Genomic DNA, 16,793 nt, shown 5'->3' on the forward strand with positions numbered 1-16,793 from the left:
CTTAACTGACTGAGCCACCTGGTGCCCCAAGTCTCAATCCTTTTTTTTTTTTTTAAAGATTTTATTTATTTATTTGACACAGAGAGATTACAAGTAGGCAGAGAGGCAGGCAGAGAGAGAGGAGGAAGCAGACTCCCTGCTGAGCAGAGAGCCCGATGTGGGACTCGATCCCAGGACCCTGAGATCATGACCTGAGCCGAAGGCAGCGGCTTAACCCACTGAGCCACCCAGGCGCCCTCAATCCTTTTTATTATCTAATGACAGTGACAACCTTCTGGTTCCTGCCTTCTCGCTGGATGCTCTCTCAAAGTCCCATCTCCTACCTAGTCCCGCGTGCTTTCAGCTGGTTGGTCGCCAAGCTGTTGACCAGGGCCCTGTCTGGTGCCCCTGGGAGGTTGGGTTTCCCGGGGTGGCATGGGCGCTTGCAAAGCAACCTTGGGCATTGTGAGTCAGCATGAACAAGATGCGGGAGGGGTCCGCAGCCGCCTTCACCCGTTGGAGCCCTGCCCCACCGCTCCCCTCGGTGGGAGGCTCAGGGGTGTACTCACACCTCTCAGACGGAAGGACCCAGCCACACACAGGCCTCACACAGGGTGTCGGGAGAGGAGGGCAGCCTCTGCAGCGGCTGTGGGGAGCCCAGACAAAGGGGACAGGGGACGAGAGCTTGGGGTCCCATTTCACACTGTTTGTGCTCCTGGAGATCAGGACCACAGCCAGGGGCCGCGTGTGGCGAGGGGCACCTTCTTTCCCTTGTGCCACAACGCCAGAGCCCCGCCACTCAGCGTAGGCTCTCCCGGCAGGTGAATGGAGCTGACTCGGTTATCGAGCAGCCGTCTCAGGGCTGGCCCGTCACACACCTCCAGGACAGTTGGGCTCAGGTTGGCCACATCTCCGTCTCATGGGCAAACGGTACCCATGTGGGGTGAGCCGCCTGGGCTGGGACCCACCTTTTTCCTCCCCACGGCACCATCAGATCTGCTGCTTAGAGAAGGGGGACGGGACCGGCCTGCGCCAACACTGGTTTTGTCGCTGCCTCTGCTGGTCTCTTTACCGAGCTCCCGAGACGTGGGGTGGGGCGGGGGAGGGGGGTTGGAGAGCAGGGTCTAGGCACATCTCCACGGTGGGGTCCAGGGTGGGAATTCATCAAGTAGACAGCTCGCTCGTCTTTTCCAGGGCAGGTGTCGGGGTGGGGACACCCGTCTGAGACTCCGGCAGGATTCGTGGCTGGTGGCCGTCCGTGTTGGGTGATCCGAGCAGCAAGAAGGGCAGGGAATCACAGGGTCAGCCTCCCACAGGGAACACACAGGCTAGTTCCCCACACGAGGCACAGACCTGTGTAGAAAATTGATAAGCGTCAGGACACACACAGGCGCACACGCCATTGGCCGACAAGCCTAGACCCTGAGTGCCCATACCCAAGGGAACAGAGGGCAGAGTGTGGAGGGCTGCTCAGAGTTTGGTCCTGTCCAGGACAGAGGGTGGGACAGGCAGGAACCGAGACTCGTTGGGCGGTCTTTGGGAGCCCAGGGGATGGAGAAGTTGTTTCTTCTTAAGAAGCTGCCTCTCAGGGGCTCCTGAGGGGCTCAGTGGGTTAAAACCTCTGCCTTCAGCTCAGATCATGATCCCAGGGTCCTGGGATCAAGCCCCGCATGGGGCTCTGCTCAGCGGGGAGCCTGGTTCCCTTCCTCTCTCTCTGCCTGACTCTCTGCCTACTTGTGATCTCTTTCTGTCAAATAAATAAATAAAATCTTTTAAAAAAAATTAAAAAAAAAGAAGCTGCCTCTCAGAGGTCACGCTCTGGTCAGCGTTTCCAGTAACATTGCCTCAGACACTTCTTGGCATCCCGGTTGGGCACAGCCTATACAGTAGTAGTGTCCCTTACCCCAGGTGCTGGGACCCTGAAGCCCGAGGTCAGGCAGCTGGTCCCACCCAGCTGTCCCTTCCCTGCCTCTGCACCCATCTGGTGTCCAGGGGGCAGGCTGCTCCCCTGTTCAGGTTACCATGGCTGGAGGGCAGCCCAGCCCCCCAGAGAGCAGGAGCCATCCCCCAACAGGACTGCCTCTGAGCGTAGGGCCACCCTCACCCCTGGCCACCGCCTGGGCCTTCACCCCTTCTCCCATGTGATCCTCTTATCCACCCTGCCTGGGAGGCAGATAAACCAAAAGAAGAAAAAAATCTCTACTAATCCCATAACCCTGCCAGTGTGGTGTCTGCTTACTTAAATATTTTTCATGGAGTCTACCTGACTTCAGGGTTCTACGTAGGGTTCTACGTCCATCGTCTTCTGCCCTTTTAATGACTGTCTGCCTTCAGTCATGACCCTGCGTGTGCTTCACCAGCTCCTGTTGCGGGCCACTTGGGTTGCTTCTGATTTTCCCTGATACCTTAATGACCAGCACAGCAATGCTGGGGAGAACATTCGAGGAGCTAGATGGGTGCCCTTGTCCGTGGTGGTTTTAGGGACCATTTTAGCATAAGGTGTGCTCGAGCACGAGGGAGGAGGGGGAAAGTGATCAGGACAGGTGAAGAAAGAGAATGCTCTTTAGAAGATGATTTCTGATGGGTTGCATGAGGGGCAGAAGGCTTATTTCAGATGAAAGCTCAGAGACTAGCAGAAGGGGCCCGGGGTGGGGGTTGAGCGGATGGGCGGCCCTGAGCAGAGGGGGCAATGGAGTAGGAGAGGGGAGAGCAGACCGAGGCAGGCCCCGCCCACGACTGTCAGTGGGCCCCCAGTGAACTGGGCCTGAGGCCATCTGCTGTGGCCCCTGGGGCCCCCCTTACTGACCCACTCCATCTCTCCCGTAGCCTGCACTCGCCCCTGGGCTTGTTGTCATCCTCCTGGAAGAGGCAAGTTTGTTCCGTTTCCCCTGACCCGCCCTGCCCCCAGTCTTCCGCGGCCGACCACTTCCTATCGTTCAGGTCTGGGTGGAGGCTTCGCTTCTGGCTCTGTTCATTCATTCAGCAGGGATGCCTCAGTGAAACGGGGGCAAAACTCCTGAGTAAGAACGGGAAGGCTTGTCCTTGGGGCGGGGTGCCCGGGTAATAAACAAGATTAGTAAGGAGACTGCTGGCGCCGTGACCAGTGCTAAGGACCGAAGCAAAGCCGGGCAGTAGGAAGAAGGGACATTTGAGTAGAGGTGAGAGCGAGCAAGCCAGTGGGTATCTGGAGGAAAAGCATTCCAGCAAAGGAACAGCAGACCCATAGACCCAGACCCAGGAATGTTCCCTGAATCCTTCCAGCCACACCCTGGTCACTCTGGATTGGCCCCTTCCTCCGTTTCCTTGCTGGGCCTGCTCTCTCCGAGCCCGTTCTGCTGACTGACTTCTGTACTTGTGAGTCATCACACGCACGCCCTGCGAGATGTCAGCTTGGTGAAAAAAAGGCTCTTGCCTGTCTTTTTCCGCTGTTGTGTCCCAGTCCTAGGACTGTGCCTGCTCCGTGCCAGGCACCTGGCATGGCTCCCACTCTTGCCAGCGGACCCGTGCGTCCCCCTGTACAGACGAGCTCGCTGGGCCTCGAGCAGCTGCCTTGGGAGGCCACCCAGCTTGGCGGAGCTGAGCTGTGGTGGTTGAGCCCAGCGGTTGTTCCCAAGCCCTGGCTCTTTCCCTTACAACCCCCCACACCCCATTTCCCACCCCCAGGAGAGGGGGTAGGATCTGTTCCACCCCGGGGAGCTCCGGGTCCGGGTTTCTGGAGCTTCTCTCTGGAGAACCCACTTAGCTGGGGTCCGTGGAGCTGAGGGTTTGCCTGGAGGGAGTCTGGTGAGTCCCAGACCTGCTCCCCTTCAAGAGGGGTTGGCACTTTTGATGCCTGGACCTGGGCAGTTATTTCTGTGTTGGGAGCAACAGTGAGGGGTTGGCGAGAGTGAGGAAGAGGTGCCGTGGCTGCCTATCTTGGTCCTGGTTCCCTCACCCACCCCCATTCCCGTGCCCTTGTGGTCCCAGCCCTCTGTGGAGTAGGTGGCACCTCAGCAGCACGTCACCAGCAGTGACCAGGCCCCAGGCCGGGAACCGCTTGGTTGGCTCTGAGCTGAAGGCCTGCGTGCGCCCTGGCCTTTCTCTTGCAGGGCTGTGATTAGGCACCCTCTGGCCTGTCCTCGCCACCCTGCCCTGCCTCCCCGGGTCCTTACATTCGGAGTTCAGCAGACCTGGGGCCAAATCCAAGTTCTGCCCGTTTCTCCTCAGTGACCTTGGAAGAGTTACCCAGCCTCTGTGGTCTTCATTTCCTGGTCTGCCAAGTGGAGATCTTCCACTGGACGTCCAGGGAGGCTGGTGGAGGGCGAACAAACATCCGGGACCGGGTTTAGGTGTCCCCTGTACAGAAGTGCGAAGGCAGGGGGGGCAGGGGGTGTCCGGACATCCCACTGTGCCTACTCCTGAGTCGTGGGATTTAGGGAGGATTTTCTCCTTGGGATTGTTTTCTTTCTTTTTTTTTCTCCCCTTTCTTTTTTTAAACAGTGAGCAGGATTACTCGAGCAAAATGTTTAAAAAGTGGTAAAAGTAGGGGTACCTACTTTTCAGTGGGTTGGGGCCTCTGCCTTTGGCTCCGGTCAGGGTCTCAGGGTCCTGGGATCCAGCCCCAGGCTCTCTGCTCAGCGGGGAGCCTGCTTCCCCCTCTCTGCCTGCCTCTGCCTACTTGTGATCTCTGTCTGATAAATAAATAAAATCTTAAAAAAAAAAAAAAAGTAGTAAAAGTATGACGTCCGGGTCTGGGGTAGTGCCTGGTCGCAGCCGACGCTCTGAGGGGCATTTGGGTGGGTGGGGTGCCTACCGTCTCCGGCCAGTCTCCACGACCGTCTGCCTCCTGCCCGCCCACCCGCACCTCCTCCCTGGGGCCGTGCCGTGTCACCCGCAAGCCCTTGTGGGTTCTTGAGATCACCCTGTCCCTGGAGTCGGCAGGCCCCTCTCCTCCAAGGCAGCACTCCCAGCTTCCTGTGACTTCTGACCCAGTGACCTCGGCCCAGGAACGGAGAGTGGGCGCCCCCAGGAGCGGGAGCTGAGCTGCGGATTTATGAGCTTCGGCCTGTGCCGCCCTCCCCCACAGCTGGAATGCGAGTCCACCGCTCAGCTGTTTGTCTGGGAGCCCCAGGTCGCTGCTGCCGGCCTAGGGCTGTTGTCACTCCCAGTCCCCAGAGCCTCCCAGGCTTCCCTGTGTTCCCTGACCTGCTTGGGGACCCCGGGTCAGGTGGGCAGCCAGCAGGTTCCTGACTACCTGCCGATCCAGAGGGAAATGGGGCTCCCCAGGCTGCTCTGGCTCCCCCAGAATGGAAGGGCACAAATCTCTTGCATCTGCCCCACCCCCTCCTGCAAGTGAGGGTCTTTTCAGTGTCCCCAGAAGGTGATGGCACTCTGGGGGGCTGGTCTCCACCTGCTCCCAGCTGGGGTGGTGCTTGGATTGCCCCCAGTGTGTCTCTGCCAAGTGGGGTGACCCCTTCTGTCATGGCCAGCCCTTGGTGGTTCTGCCAGAGGCCACCACCACCACCTAGATGGCCCCCCTCTGCCATCTAGTCCCTTGGAGGGAGCCCCAGTCTTGGACCACACAGGGTCCATTCATATGCAGAACCCTAGCCTGATGGCTAGTTTTTGTCACCTCACAAGAAGCCAGAAATAAAGGGCATCTTTCAGGTCTCAGACACCTCCCCTGGGACATCCACCATGGCAGGGGCCAGGTGCTCCCCCAAACCCGCACCCCAGCCTGATGCCTCCCTGGCAGGGCACTCTGCCCTAGCCCCGAGTAAGCTCCTCTGGGGTGCACCCGGGTCTGTTTAGTCTCTTCAAGGAGTCCAGCTACCCTGGGTCCCTGTGTTTCTGAGGACAAGCCCTGGTGTCCCGTGGTCAGTGGGAGGCCGAGCTGCTGCTGGCCGGAAGCTGAAGTGAAGATGATCCTTCTCCCTTCCCCCAAGGATGATCCAGAAATAGTTCCCCTTGGGTTGGGAAAGCATTCTACATTCAGATGGTTTGGGCAGATGGGCTTTGGGCCTTGAGCTGGTTTCTTGATTGGGAGCAGATTTCTTTTCCTGATAAGACTCCACTTAGGCCCATGGGAGAGGGGGTCTCCCTATCCAGTGCGTCCAGCAGAGCCCAGGGGAGCTGGGACCCGGTTAGCCGGAGATGGGGGCAGGGGGCTGGCCAGGAAGCCCAGGGCTAGAGCTGCAGCTCCGGAAAGCCCAGTAGCCGCGTGGGGTGGACCCAGTTCCACCGCGGGTCCCCGGCGTGGGCTGGCCTGGGCCGGTGCCCTCCGACCCTGGGCTCTGCTCCTCACCTGCTCAGGCTCCGACAACTGTGATGAGAGAGCCTTCCTCGCAGTCAGCAGGAAGAGTGTGCCTGGGGGTGCCGACCCCAGAGACCTCTGCCAACCCCCAGCCCCCCACCGGTGTGGTTCTGGTCTGGGAGACCAGGTAGACAGCCTTCGCATTTCCGCCTCCCAGTTGGGCTCTGGAGAGAGAGGCTGGTGAAGTTTCCCTTTCTGTTTAGCTGGGGTTTTATGGTTTTTCAGAAAACAGGTTAACAATTAAGCTCATTAACCTCAGGGCCTCTGTTCCTATAAAGCCGGGCGAAATGGCTTCCTCCTCCAGCTTCTCCCGCTGGCTTTATAAGGCTGCAGTGGCCCAGAACAAGTGTTAGAGTTTGGGTCAGCCTTGGACCTCCAGGTGTAGCCGTCCCCGGGGTTCTGGACTGTCCTTTGCAGGCGGAGCGAGGGCGCACGAGAGGGCGGACAGAGAAGCCGCTGCTGGGCTTGGGGAGAGCGGCCGGGCTGGGCCAAGCCCTTGGTGCCTCGGAGCCAGCGTGGGTGCTGGGGCCAGAGCTGCGTGGCAGCCTCTCGCTGGTGGTCAGCAGCCGCTTCTCTTTCTCTAGGGGGCTTTGCACTGAGCACCATGAGGCGGTTCCTGAGGTCAGGACATGACCCTGCACGGGAGAGGCTCAAGCGGGACCTTTTCCAGTTTAACAAGGTAAGGGGAAGCACCGCATTGGCCACCCTCCACGGGCTGGGGCTGGGGCACTCAGGCGGCCTTCACTCGCACGGGGTGCTCCCCGGGCGCTGCCGGCTCACGGCACCCGACCCTGGAAATGGGGTCTGGTTGGCAGGCTTTCCTGGAAGAGGGCACTGAGATCCCCAGGCGTCGGGACTCTATGTCCCAAGTCTCACTGGCTGTGTGACCTCTGCAGATCACTCTGCCTCTTCCAGCCTCAGTTTCCCCACCTGTAAAATAAGGCTCAAACATCCTACGTCCTCATGGGGCTGTGAAGGAGGCTGAACTCTGCCAGGTGTAGCAGTGTTCCCGTGATGCCCGGTCTCTGGGGCAGTGGCCACAGCCCATGGCTGTCCCCTTTCTCCTCACATCGGCCCCACAGGAAAACACTGCTCTCCCTGCCGGCAGGCCACAGTGATTCCTGGGGCACTCTTGTGGCAGGCTCTACGCCTGGGTGAGTGGGGAGAGGTGCCCGAGACTGTGTGCCAAGGCTGGCCTTTGGCTCCCCCAACCCCAGACCTGCTCCTAAGGCCCCCCGAAGCCAGAGCACCCTGCCACCCGAGATCGCAGGGAGGGCCCCAAAACTCCACAAGGCTTCCTCCCGGCGGCCGGGGCGCGAGCAGGCGGAGCTGGCCTATAAACAGGGGCGCTCCGTGCTTTATTAGCTCCGCAGCCACCTAGCAATCTGCCCGTTTCGGGGTAATTAGCCTTGCTTAGGTCCGCTTTGATCTAGGCCTGGCCCGCATGTCCAAGCTTCCCTCCGCCCCGGAAGGTGGCCTGCGGGAAGCAGAGTGCCAGGATGCCCAGGGACACCCGCCCCCCCAGGACATGCTGAGGGACAAGGCTTCCCCTCCAGCTTGGCCACTCAGACGCCGGGTGACCTGGTGCCTGGCCTCCATGGTGTCAGAGTGTTACAGGGATTGTACAGAGTTAACGTGCGGTCCAGGAGCACTAGCTGCCCTTCTGGGGGCGGGGGCTGGGGGGGAATGGGGGCGGCCTCTCAGGGAGAGACACCCAGGGGCTTGTCTGAGGGGCGTGGAGGCACCCTGCTGTTTTCCTCTGGTTTGATGGTGGCAGGTGTGGCCCTGGAGCTTCGCTGAGGCCACTGGCCAGTTGGGGTGGGGGGCGTCCCTGAGTGAGCACCTCCTCCCACTGGCAGAAGGAAGCTGTGGGCAGGATTTTGGGACCTTGGGAAATGGGGTGCAGCTGTTAGGAATGGGAGATCTCGGGGCCTGTGGGTGCTGGTCTGAGAACCTCAGCACCTTCCTGGGGGCAGGGGTGACCCCTGTGTGCCTTCATTGCCCCTGCTGACACCGAGAGATCTCACAGCCCCAAAAGGTGGCCGATTCCAGTAGAAACCGGATAGACAGGCTCAGCAGAGGGAGGAACCCCCGCCCCAAGTTCCAACTGTGCAGCGGGGTGGGGCTGGGGTGGGGCTGGAACAGAAGACTCAGCCCACCCCCCATGCCCCCAAACTTGGCTGCCCCACCGCCAGGCCTGGCTGGGGGGAGGGGGAGGGGAGGCTCCTGGAATTCCTTCCTCCTTCCATTCCTGTGCTAGAAACCCGCACTGAGCAGCTCCTGGAAGACCAGCTGGGGCGGGGGCTGTGGGATCTCAGATAAGATCTTTGCCCTCCAGGACTTTTATAGTCCAGAAGGTGGGAGGGAGCCCATGGTCTGAAAGGCCACTTCCTGGGAGCCGAAGGGAGGGAGGTGGGTAGGTTTGGTCTCATCCGGACACCAAGTGCACGTGGAGCCTGAAGGGTTGGGATGAGGGATGAGACCAGATCCTGGAATATTTAGAGACCTGGGTGATCCTCCGCGGGCCCCCCTCCCTCTGCTTCCTGGTGTCAGGTTGAGGGAGCCTGGAACCTGGACGTCTGGGGCCTCACTGACCACCCATCGCTGTGGTGCGTTTTGAGCAGGGGATTGCGCGATCCCATTCACAGTTTGGAAGATAAGCTTCTTTCTTTTTTTCCTTTAAATTGGTCTTTTTAAAAAGATTATATTTATTTATTTATTTGTTTGAGAGAGAGAGAGAGAGAGAGAGAGGGAACACAAGCAGGGGGAGTGTGAGAGGGAGAAGCAGGCTCGCCGCTGAGCGGGGAGCCTGGGACTCGATCCCAGAACCCTGGGATCATGACCTGAGCCTGAAGGCAGATGCTTAAGCCACCCAGATGCCCCCATTTAATTATTTTTAAGGGGAGCATTGCAGTGACTGGATGGGGCCCAGACGGTGAGACGCAGGGAGGGCATTTAGAGAACAGGGTTTCTCAGCCTTCTCACTGCTGACATTTGGGGCTGGCCACGTGGAGAGGATGTTTAGTGACATCCCTGGCCCTGGGTCCCCAAGACGTACAACCAGAAATGTCTCTAGATGCTGCCCGGTGGCCCCTGGCGGAGGACCATGGATGAGAGAACTATTTAGGGCCTGAGGCCTTGCGTTAGGTAGGGATGTAGGAGTAAGGGGGGTCAGGAAGGGAGGCGGGTGTCCGGCATGACTCGGGGCGGCTCCATCCTGGGCACGTCATGGTGCCAAGCCTTGGAGAGGGAGAAGCCCTGGGAGGCTGAGGAGCGGGTGAAAGGGAAGGTGGTGAGCTTGATTTGGGCAGAAGAGCAACAGTGATGACCTCCATTGATAGGGAGTTCGGCCCAGGGGTTGGTTAGTGGTGCCAGCCCCAGACCTGACTGCCGAGGTTCACCAGCTGGGTGACCTTGGCAAGTCACGTGTCTCCACAAGATGATAGAAGCAGGGACACCTGGGTGGCTCAGTCAGTGAAGCGTCTGCCTTCAGCCTGAGTCGTGATCCCAGCCAGGGTCCTAGGATGGAGTCCCACATGGGGCTCCCTGCTCGGCGGGGAGCCTCCTTCTCCCTCTGCCTGCTGCTCCCCCTGCTTGTGTGCTCTCTCTCGGTCTTTCTCTCTCTCTCTGACAAATAAATAAAATCTTGGGGGTTAAAAAAGATGGTACAGGAGCTACTCCAGAGAGTTGGTGTGAGGATTACGTGAGTTAAGAACTAAGTTGAAAGGCCGATTCAGAGCACAGCTCTGTGGGCATTATCTGGCCTCAGGTTTGTGTTTGGGGAGCCTTGGAACCCGTGGTCTTTGCAGACAGCTGGATATGCAGAGCTGGCGCTGTGAGCCTCAGGTGGCCTGTCCGTGCAGGTGTCGTTCACACGCAGGTGAAGGTCGGCCTGCTGACGGTGCCCACAGTTGGTAAAGCAGTGTCCAGACTGGACCGGTGGTCCCCGGGAAGAAGCCGTGTCTGTAGACGGATTGATTCCCTGAACCCTCCGCCAAACAGACAAGGGGTCCAAGTAGTGCCATGAGGAGGAGCCACGTGGCCTGGGTCCAGGTGCCAGCTGTGCCGCGTGTCCACTGCATGACTGCAGACACGTTACGGAGCCTCTCCGCTCCGCAGTTTCCTCATCTGTGAAGCAGGTGCCTGGTCTTTGCGTCCAGTCGGTTAAATCGCTTCGAATGGCACCTGGCACACAATTGGTGCCTCACCTCACCTCGTGGCACCTCACAGCCAAGTGGCAGTCCCATTCTGTGGGTGAGAAAACTGAGGCCTCCAGGGCTCAAGCAGCCAGAGCATATGGGGGTGGGGGTGGTGCTGGTCCCATTTCCCCACCAGCCATGCTCGGAGGGTGGCGACGTCCCCTCCCTAACCTCAGTTTCCTTGCCTGTGAGGGCGTCTCCTGAGCCACTGGGGCCCAGATGAGGGAACTGTGGAGCCCACTGGACATCTCAGTGGAGAGGGAGTGATTTCAAGGGGACAGAAACTCGTGCCACGGTAAAACTCCTTCCTTGGAAATCCCTGGCGGCCACTCCCTCCCCTGGTAAAACCAGCCAGCTGATAAAGGCTCTGGGCCCTTCCTGCCTGGCCTGCCCACACTCCTCTCACCCCCAGGCCTCCGCTCCCTACCGAACAAACAGTGTGTTCCTGACTGGCCACCCCTGTCCAGGACCAGGTTGCTTTGTCTTGGCTTTTTTGTGGCTTGTCCCCTGGTGTCAGGTGACAGCCACACAGGGAGGGCCAGGTTGCTGCCACCACCGGGAATCTGAGCTGACCACACCCAGTACAGGGCAGTGCCACCCATCCCAGCAGCTGGGCGTGCCCCCTGCAGCCCCAGGCAGCCCTCCTTCCAGCCCCCCAACAAGGGCCAGGGACTCCTCAGCCCTGGCTCGTGGCCAGCATCCTCCCCCGCTGAGGGCAAGCTGAAGGGCCCCCACTGTCTCCCTTCCGAGAACCTGCAGTGGGGTCCGGGAGCCAGCATGAAACAGACAGGGCTTTCTTTCCCGCACCAGGCTAATGTTGCAGCTCGGCGGCTCCTGCAAATCTCTCCTTTCCCAGTTCCTGTCAAAAGAGTTTGTTGTTCTCTCCTCCCTTGGCAGAGGTCACCTGAGCCAGGTAGCAGGGCTGGGGCAGGGCCAGGTAGGCTGGATGCTGAGCTCAGGAGGAAGGGGAGGCTGGCCCCAGTGCGGGGGTGGGGGGAGGGGGGTTCAGGCATTGGCAACCAACCTCCCTCCCTCTGAACTGGAGAGAGCTCTGCTCTCCTTGCTGAGCCCCTGCCCCACTCCCTATCCTGGTGGAGGGATGATCTGGGACTGCAGTACGCCTTGGAAGTCCCACAGGAGGGAGCCCCTGGGACCGATCCCACTTCCTGGGCCCCATGTCCAGTGAGGGCACTGAGTCTTTAAAGGCTGTTAGAAGTTGGGGGATGGGACAGCCAAGGAAGGGGCAGACATCTGAGGTTGGGAGGACAGCTACCACTGGAGCACAGGCCAGACGTGCCCTGTAGAACCTTACTGCTTCTCCACGCTGCTCTGGGTTTCTGGCTCCTCCCCCGTTGACCTCTGTCCCCTTCCTTCCCCATTCCCAGCCTAACCCCCAGTCCTCTTGTAACTTGTAACACACCTCTTCCCTCCGTCTGTAGGCAGGTTTCAGGCCTCCTATTGGATCGTAACTGCCTCACTTGGGGATTTGTGGGCTTTATTTGCATGTCCGCCTCTCCTCCCCAACCTCCCCAGACCTGGGGGATCCCCTGTCACCACACTAACTACATTTGAGCCCACTCTCTTGGTCCCTGACCAGGTAAGGGCAGTATGGCATTTCCTTCCCTCCTTTTGTTCTGGAAGGAGCCGTGGTCCCCTGGCGCAGACGCCTGGAGGGTACAAGGGAATGATGGAGACCTTCAGAAGGCAAGCAGGCTGTGTGGGACAAGGCCCGTGTGCTCCGGGGGGTGAGCTGAGCCTTCCCGCTGAGCCTGACCATGGTCTAGAGGTTTGCTTTCAAGCCTCTGCCTCTGGTGCAGTGCGGTCATTGGGGTCCGCCCAGTGATCGGATGGAAGTGAGGCTCAGAGAGGCAGAGGAACTCCCCCATGTGCCAAGGCATTTTAAGTGGCAGAGAGGGCGATTCAGAGCCTAGTGGGCCTCAGTCCCTGTTCTTTCCAGCCTGTGGGAAAGAAGGTGGAGGTGAGAGTCAGGGGTGGTGGCAGTGTCCCCAGGACCCTGAAGGAAGTAAGGAGTAAGTACCAGAGATTGAAGGATAGGCCCAGCTTTTGTCTCCTCCAGAGCAGGCGAAAGAGGCCAGCCTGTAATGGGAGCGATTGGGGCGGATGTTCGGAGAACTCCCCGCCAGGGGGTTGGTAGACTGGGTGGCGTGAGAGCCTGACGGAGAAACAAAGCCGCAGGCTGGTTCTCTTTGGTTTGACTTTGTCCTGAGGCAGAATTGTCTAGGGCAGTGCCTTAGTCCGAAAGGACTAGACTACGGGACACATATATAATGTAAAATATTCTAGCAGCTTCATTACATTTTTTAGGTGGGTGACATTAACTTTGATATTATATCTTTGTTTAATCTAATGTATCTAAAATATTACTGTTTGCACATGTAGTCATTAGAAATTAATGAGGGTTTTCTAGGTGTTTTGTATGTTTTGTTTTGTATTTTAAGATTTTATTTAGGGGCGCCTGGGTGGCTCAGTGGGTTAAAGTCTCTGCCTTCGGCTCGGGTCATGATCCTGGGTCCTGGGATCGAGCCCCGCATCGGGCTCTCTGCTCAGCAGGGAGTCTGCTTCCTCCTCTCTCTCTCTATGCCTGCCTCTCTGCCTGCTTGTGATCTCTGTCTGTCAAATAAATAAATAAAATCTTTAAAAAAAAAAAAAGATTTTATTTATTCAGGGTGCCTGGGTGGCTCAGTGGGTTAAACGTCTGCCTTTGGCTCAGGTCATGATCCCAGGGTCCAGGGATCAATTTGCCCCGCATCAGCCTCCTTGCTTGGCAGGAGCCTGCTTCTCCCTCTGCCTGCTGCTCCCCCTCCTCATGCATGTTCTCTCTCTCTTTCTCTCTCTCCCCCTTTCTCTCGCTCAAATAAAATCTTAAAAAAAAAAAAAAATTATTTATTCATTTGAGAGAGAGCACAGGCAGAGGGGGAGGCAGAGAGAGGAGAAGTTCCCATGAGTTGGGAGCCCCATGCCGGGCTCCATCCTAGGACCTGGAGATCATGACCAGAGCCGGAGCTACTTAACCATCTGAGCCACCCAGGTGCCCCCTCCCCCGTCCCCGCCTTAATACAGAATCTTTGAAATGCTAAGTGTTATTTCACATTTACAGCGTATTTCAATTCAGACACAGACCTTTCTGTGGAGCTACATAATCTGTAGTTAGAGCTGGAAGGTGTGCGGCTGGAAAGGGAGAGTCATGGTGTGGTCTGCCTGACTCCAGCCCCTGTGCCTTTGGGATCCAGCAGCATACCTGGAAAGTTTTCCAGCGACTGAACTGGGCAGCCATTCTTAAAGCTAAGTTAATTAAAATTAAATTAAAATTTCCATTCCTTGGTGGCCACACAGCAGGGGCTCAGTACCTCTACACAGCTAGCTCATGGCTGCCACACTGGGTGGCCCAAGGCATGCGTCTCCCCCTAGGCACAGGGCTCCTTCCTGCAGGACATTTTCCCCAGACTCCTCCAAATTCCAGAGGCTTTTCGCCCCACTCTGCTCCTAACTGGGGTGAGAGAAAAATGCCACCATCCCAGGAACCTTTTCTTGGGCCCTGGCTGCTGACTTGGCCGAGGCTCCAGCAACCTGAGGCCGGCTGAGGCCTACCCGGGGGCTCTGGGGGAGCTGGCCCCCACATGCACCATCACGTGCCCTGCCCTCCTTTTCCTGGGAAATGTTTACATTCCAGACACTGTGCTATCTCCCCAAGGCTTTTCCAGGCGCTGCATTTTTTACATAGCTGAACGGGGACCTGGGCTGGCCAGGGGGGCTTCTGCTGGGTCACTCCTCCTCTCCAGTCTGTCCCGTCTAGGTATAGCCATTTGTAGGACAGACTAGTTCCTGGCAAAGAGCCAGGGAGGGGGGTGCTGCTACACCCATGTGTCCCCAGATCAGCTGTCTCTGGAACTCTCCTCCTCGGCTGACCCCACCTCAGGGCCGCCTTCCATGAGCCACTGGACTGGATGGGACAGGCCAGCAGCCAGCAGTTGGGTTTGCTAAACTGGTGTGCCCACTGTCACCAGGACTTCTCTCTTTCTGCTCCTTTGGACCTGATGGGACAGCCAGGGGAAGCCCAGAGGGGAGCCCTGGGCCTACGGAGAGCCGCCTCACTGGTGCAACCTTCTTTCTGCAGGGCAGAGCCGCCATTGCTTTTTTGTTTTTGTTTTCGCTTTTAAAGCCTTTTATTTATTATTTGACCGAGAGAGACACAGCGAGAGAGGGAACACAAGCAGGGGGAGTGGGAGAGAGAGAAGCAGGCTTCCCCCTGAGCAGAGAGCCCGACTCAGGGCTCGATCGCAGGACCTGGGATCGTGACCTGAACCAAAGGCAGACGCTTAACGACTGAGCCACCCAGGCGCCCCGAGCCTCCATTGCTTTTAAAAAAAAAAATGTAAAGCATCTGGCTGGCATCCTTTGCCGTGCTCTGATCTAGCCCTACAGGTTCCGTAGGAGTGGGAGGCAGGGGGCAGGGAGCGCTGAGTGAGAACAACAAAAAACCTCCCCGAAGATGGTTTATCAGTCCAAGTCTGTCGTATATACATCCATACTTTTTAAGCCTGTAATTCCACTCCTGGGGCACCTACCGAAGGAAATAATGAGTTGTAGGCAAAGATAAGAGGGGTCCGAGGAAGGTCATCAATGCAGCTGGTGGTGGTGAGCCCTATAGAAACAGGAAGTGCTCACCAACAAAAGCCTAGCGAGTTTGGGTGCCTGGACATAGGGAACATTCCTTAGCTGTCTGTTTTTTGTTTCCTGTTTTCTGGGTTTTTTTCTTTTCTTTTTTTTAAGATTATTTATTTGAGAGGGAGATCCAGCACTTGTGCAGGGGGTTGGGGGTGGGGCAAAGGGAGAAGGAGGGAGAGAGAATCCCAAGCAGATGGCCCACTGAGTGCAGAGCCCCACACAGGGCGATCTTGGGATCGAGACCCAAGCCAACATTAAGAGTCAGACGTGTAACAGACTGAGCCCCCCAGGTGCCCCTCCACAGCCATTTAAAAGTCACTTCGGTGCTTTGGATGACTTGGGCTGGCTGCAGGCGGGCAGACAGGCTACGTAGCTCTGTGCGTATGCACACAGCTGTGGGGCACGACCCCAGTCCACTCTCTGTGTTAAGTGTAGACACACCAGTGTATGGTCACAACACAAGAAAGACTCACAGACACCAAGGGTCACTTCCAGTTGTGGGAGCACAGGTGATTTTTGTTTTATTTTTCAAACTCCTTTCTACGTTCCAAGTTGTCTACAATGTGTATTCTGTAGTAAGAAATGAGCGAAAGTGTGTGTCTGCAACAAAACTCCAGAAGCTTCTCTGGAAGGGTAGTGGAAAACCGATGGTAGCAAAGGTACCGGCGTTCAGGGCTGGAGGAGCCTTGGACAGCCAAGAGCCAGGAAAGGCTGCTGTGGGTCCTGTCCGCCCACAGGGACTGGCCCAGAGCTGCGGCACAGCTGGGCTAACTGAGCCGTCTGGTCCTCCACTGTGCCAGTCCCCAGAGCTACCCTCGCCCCCACACCCCCCCAGGAAGACTGGGTCGGTCACTCACGGTGTGGGCAGTGGAGGAACCAGGTCCGAGTTCCTGGCAAGCATCAAGTGGCCAGTGTGGTGTCAGGGGAGTGTCCCGGGCATGGCCGGGACAGGCCAAGGACTGGGTCAGAAATGGGTCCGGGATTGGCTCTGCACTCAGGTGTCTGGGTAGGAACCTGAACATGACTGACTTCGTGCTCCTACCTGCTGGGGGGCTCTGTGCTGCAGCTCCCCTGTCCCGTGCCGGCTCTCCAGCCGCACAGGGCCAAGGGGACTTGTCTGCAGGTCCGTGCCGAGCTGGTTCTTATTACAGACGGTGGAGCACGGCTTCCCACACCAGCCCAGCGCCCTCGGCTACAGCCAGTCTCTGCGCATCCTGGCCATCGGCACCCGCTCCGGAGCCGTCAAGCTGTATCCTTTCTGTTCCCCCAGCTCCCGGCCGGTGGGGCCCTGGAAGGGGCAGGGGCCCTGGCCTTGGTGGGATTCAAACTAAAGCAAGTTGTAGATGAGCCCTCCTGTTCCTGGGATGGTTCACATACCCTCTTGGGAGTCAGCCCTGGATGCAGTAAATGGAGGAAGGTTGTTTTGTTTTGTTTTTCCCTTTGTCCCAGTTAGCAGACTGGTCCCAGGGGGGCCTCGGGCGAGAGGAGCAATGCTAAGGTTTCCACATTCTGCCTCACCATGCACGCCCCTGTGTCTGCCCCACCATGCACGCCCCTGTGTCTGCACAGGGACGCCAGAGAGAATGGACTTGTGGTTAGCCGGACAGTCCTTCTCTGGCCTGAGGCTGGACATGGTC

General features: G+C 58.1%; 1 protein-coding gene across 6 annotated transcripts in view; it reads left to right on the forward strand.

The window, feature by feature from the left end:
- The window catches only part of LLGL2 (LLGL scribble cell polarity complex component 2), a 34,580-nt gene that overhangs the window by 5,465 nt on the left and 12,322 nt on the right, over positions 1-16,793 (forward strand). For 5 of the 6 annotated variants that reach the window (XM_032320337.1, XM_032320335.1, XM_032320333.1 and 2 more), the window contains 2 exons: positions 6,856-6,950; positions 16,308-16,405. In XM_032320337.1, the coding sequence (XP_032176228.1) occupies positions 6,876-6,950; positions 16,308-16,405 (173 nt within the window). In that variant the 5' untranslated portion in view covers positions 6,856-6,875. Of the gene's footprint in view, positions 1-6,464; positions 6,651-6,855; positions 6,951-16,307; positions 16,406-16,793 lie in introns of those variants that run through there. The other variant, XM_032320334.1, reaches the window with a different exon arrangement.

The sequence above is a fragment of the Mustela erminea genome, chromosome 18 (genome assembly GCF_009829155.1).
Source record: "Mustela erminea isolate mMusErm1 chromosome 18, mMusErm1.Pri, whole genome shotgun sequence".
Classification (NCBI taxonomy): Eukaryota; Metazoa; Chordata; class Mammalia; order Carnivora; family Mustelidae; genus Mustela; species Mustela erminea.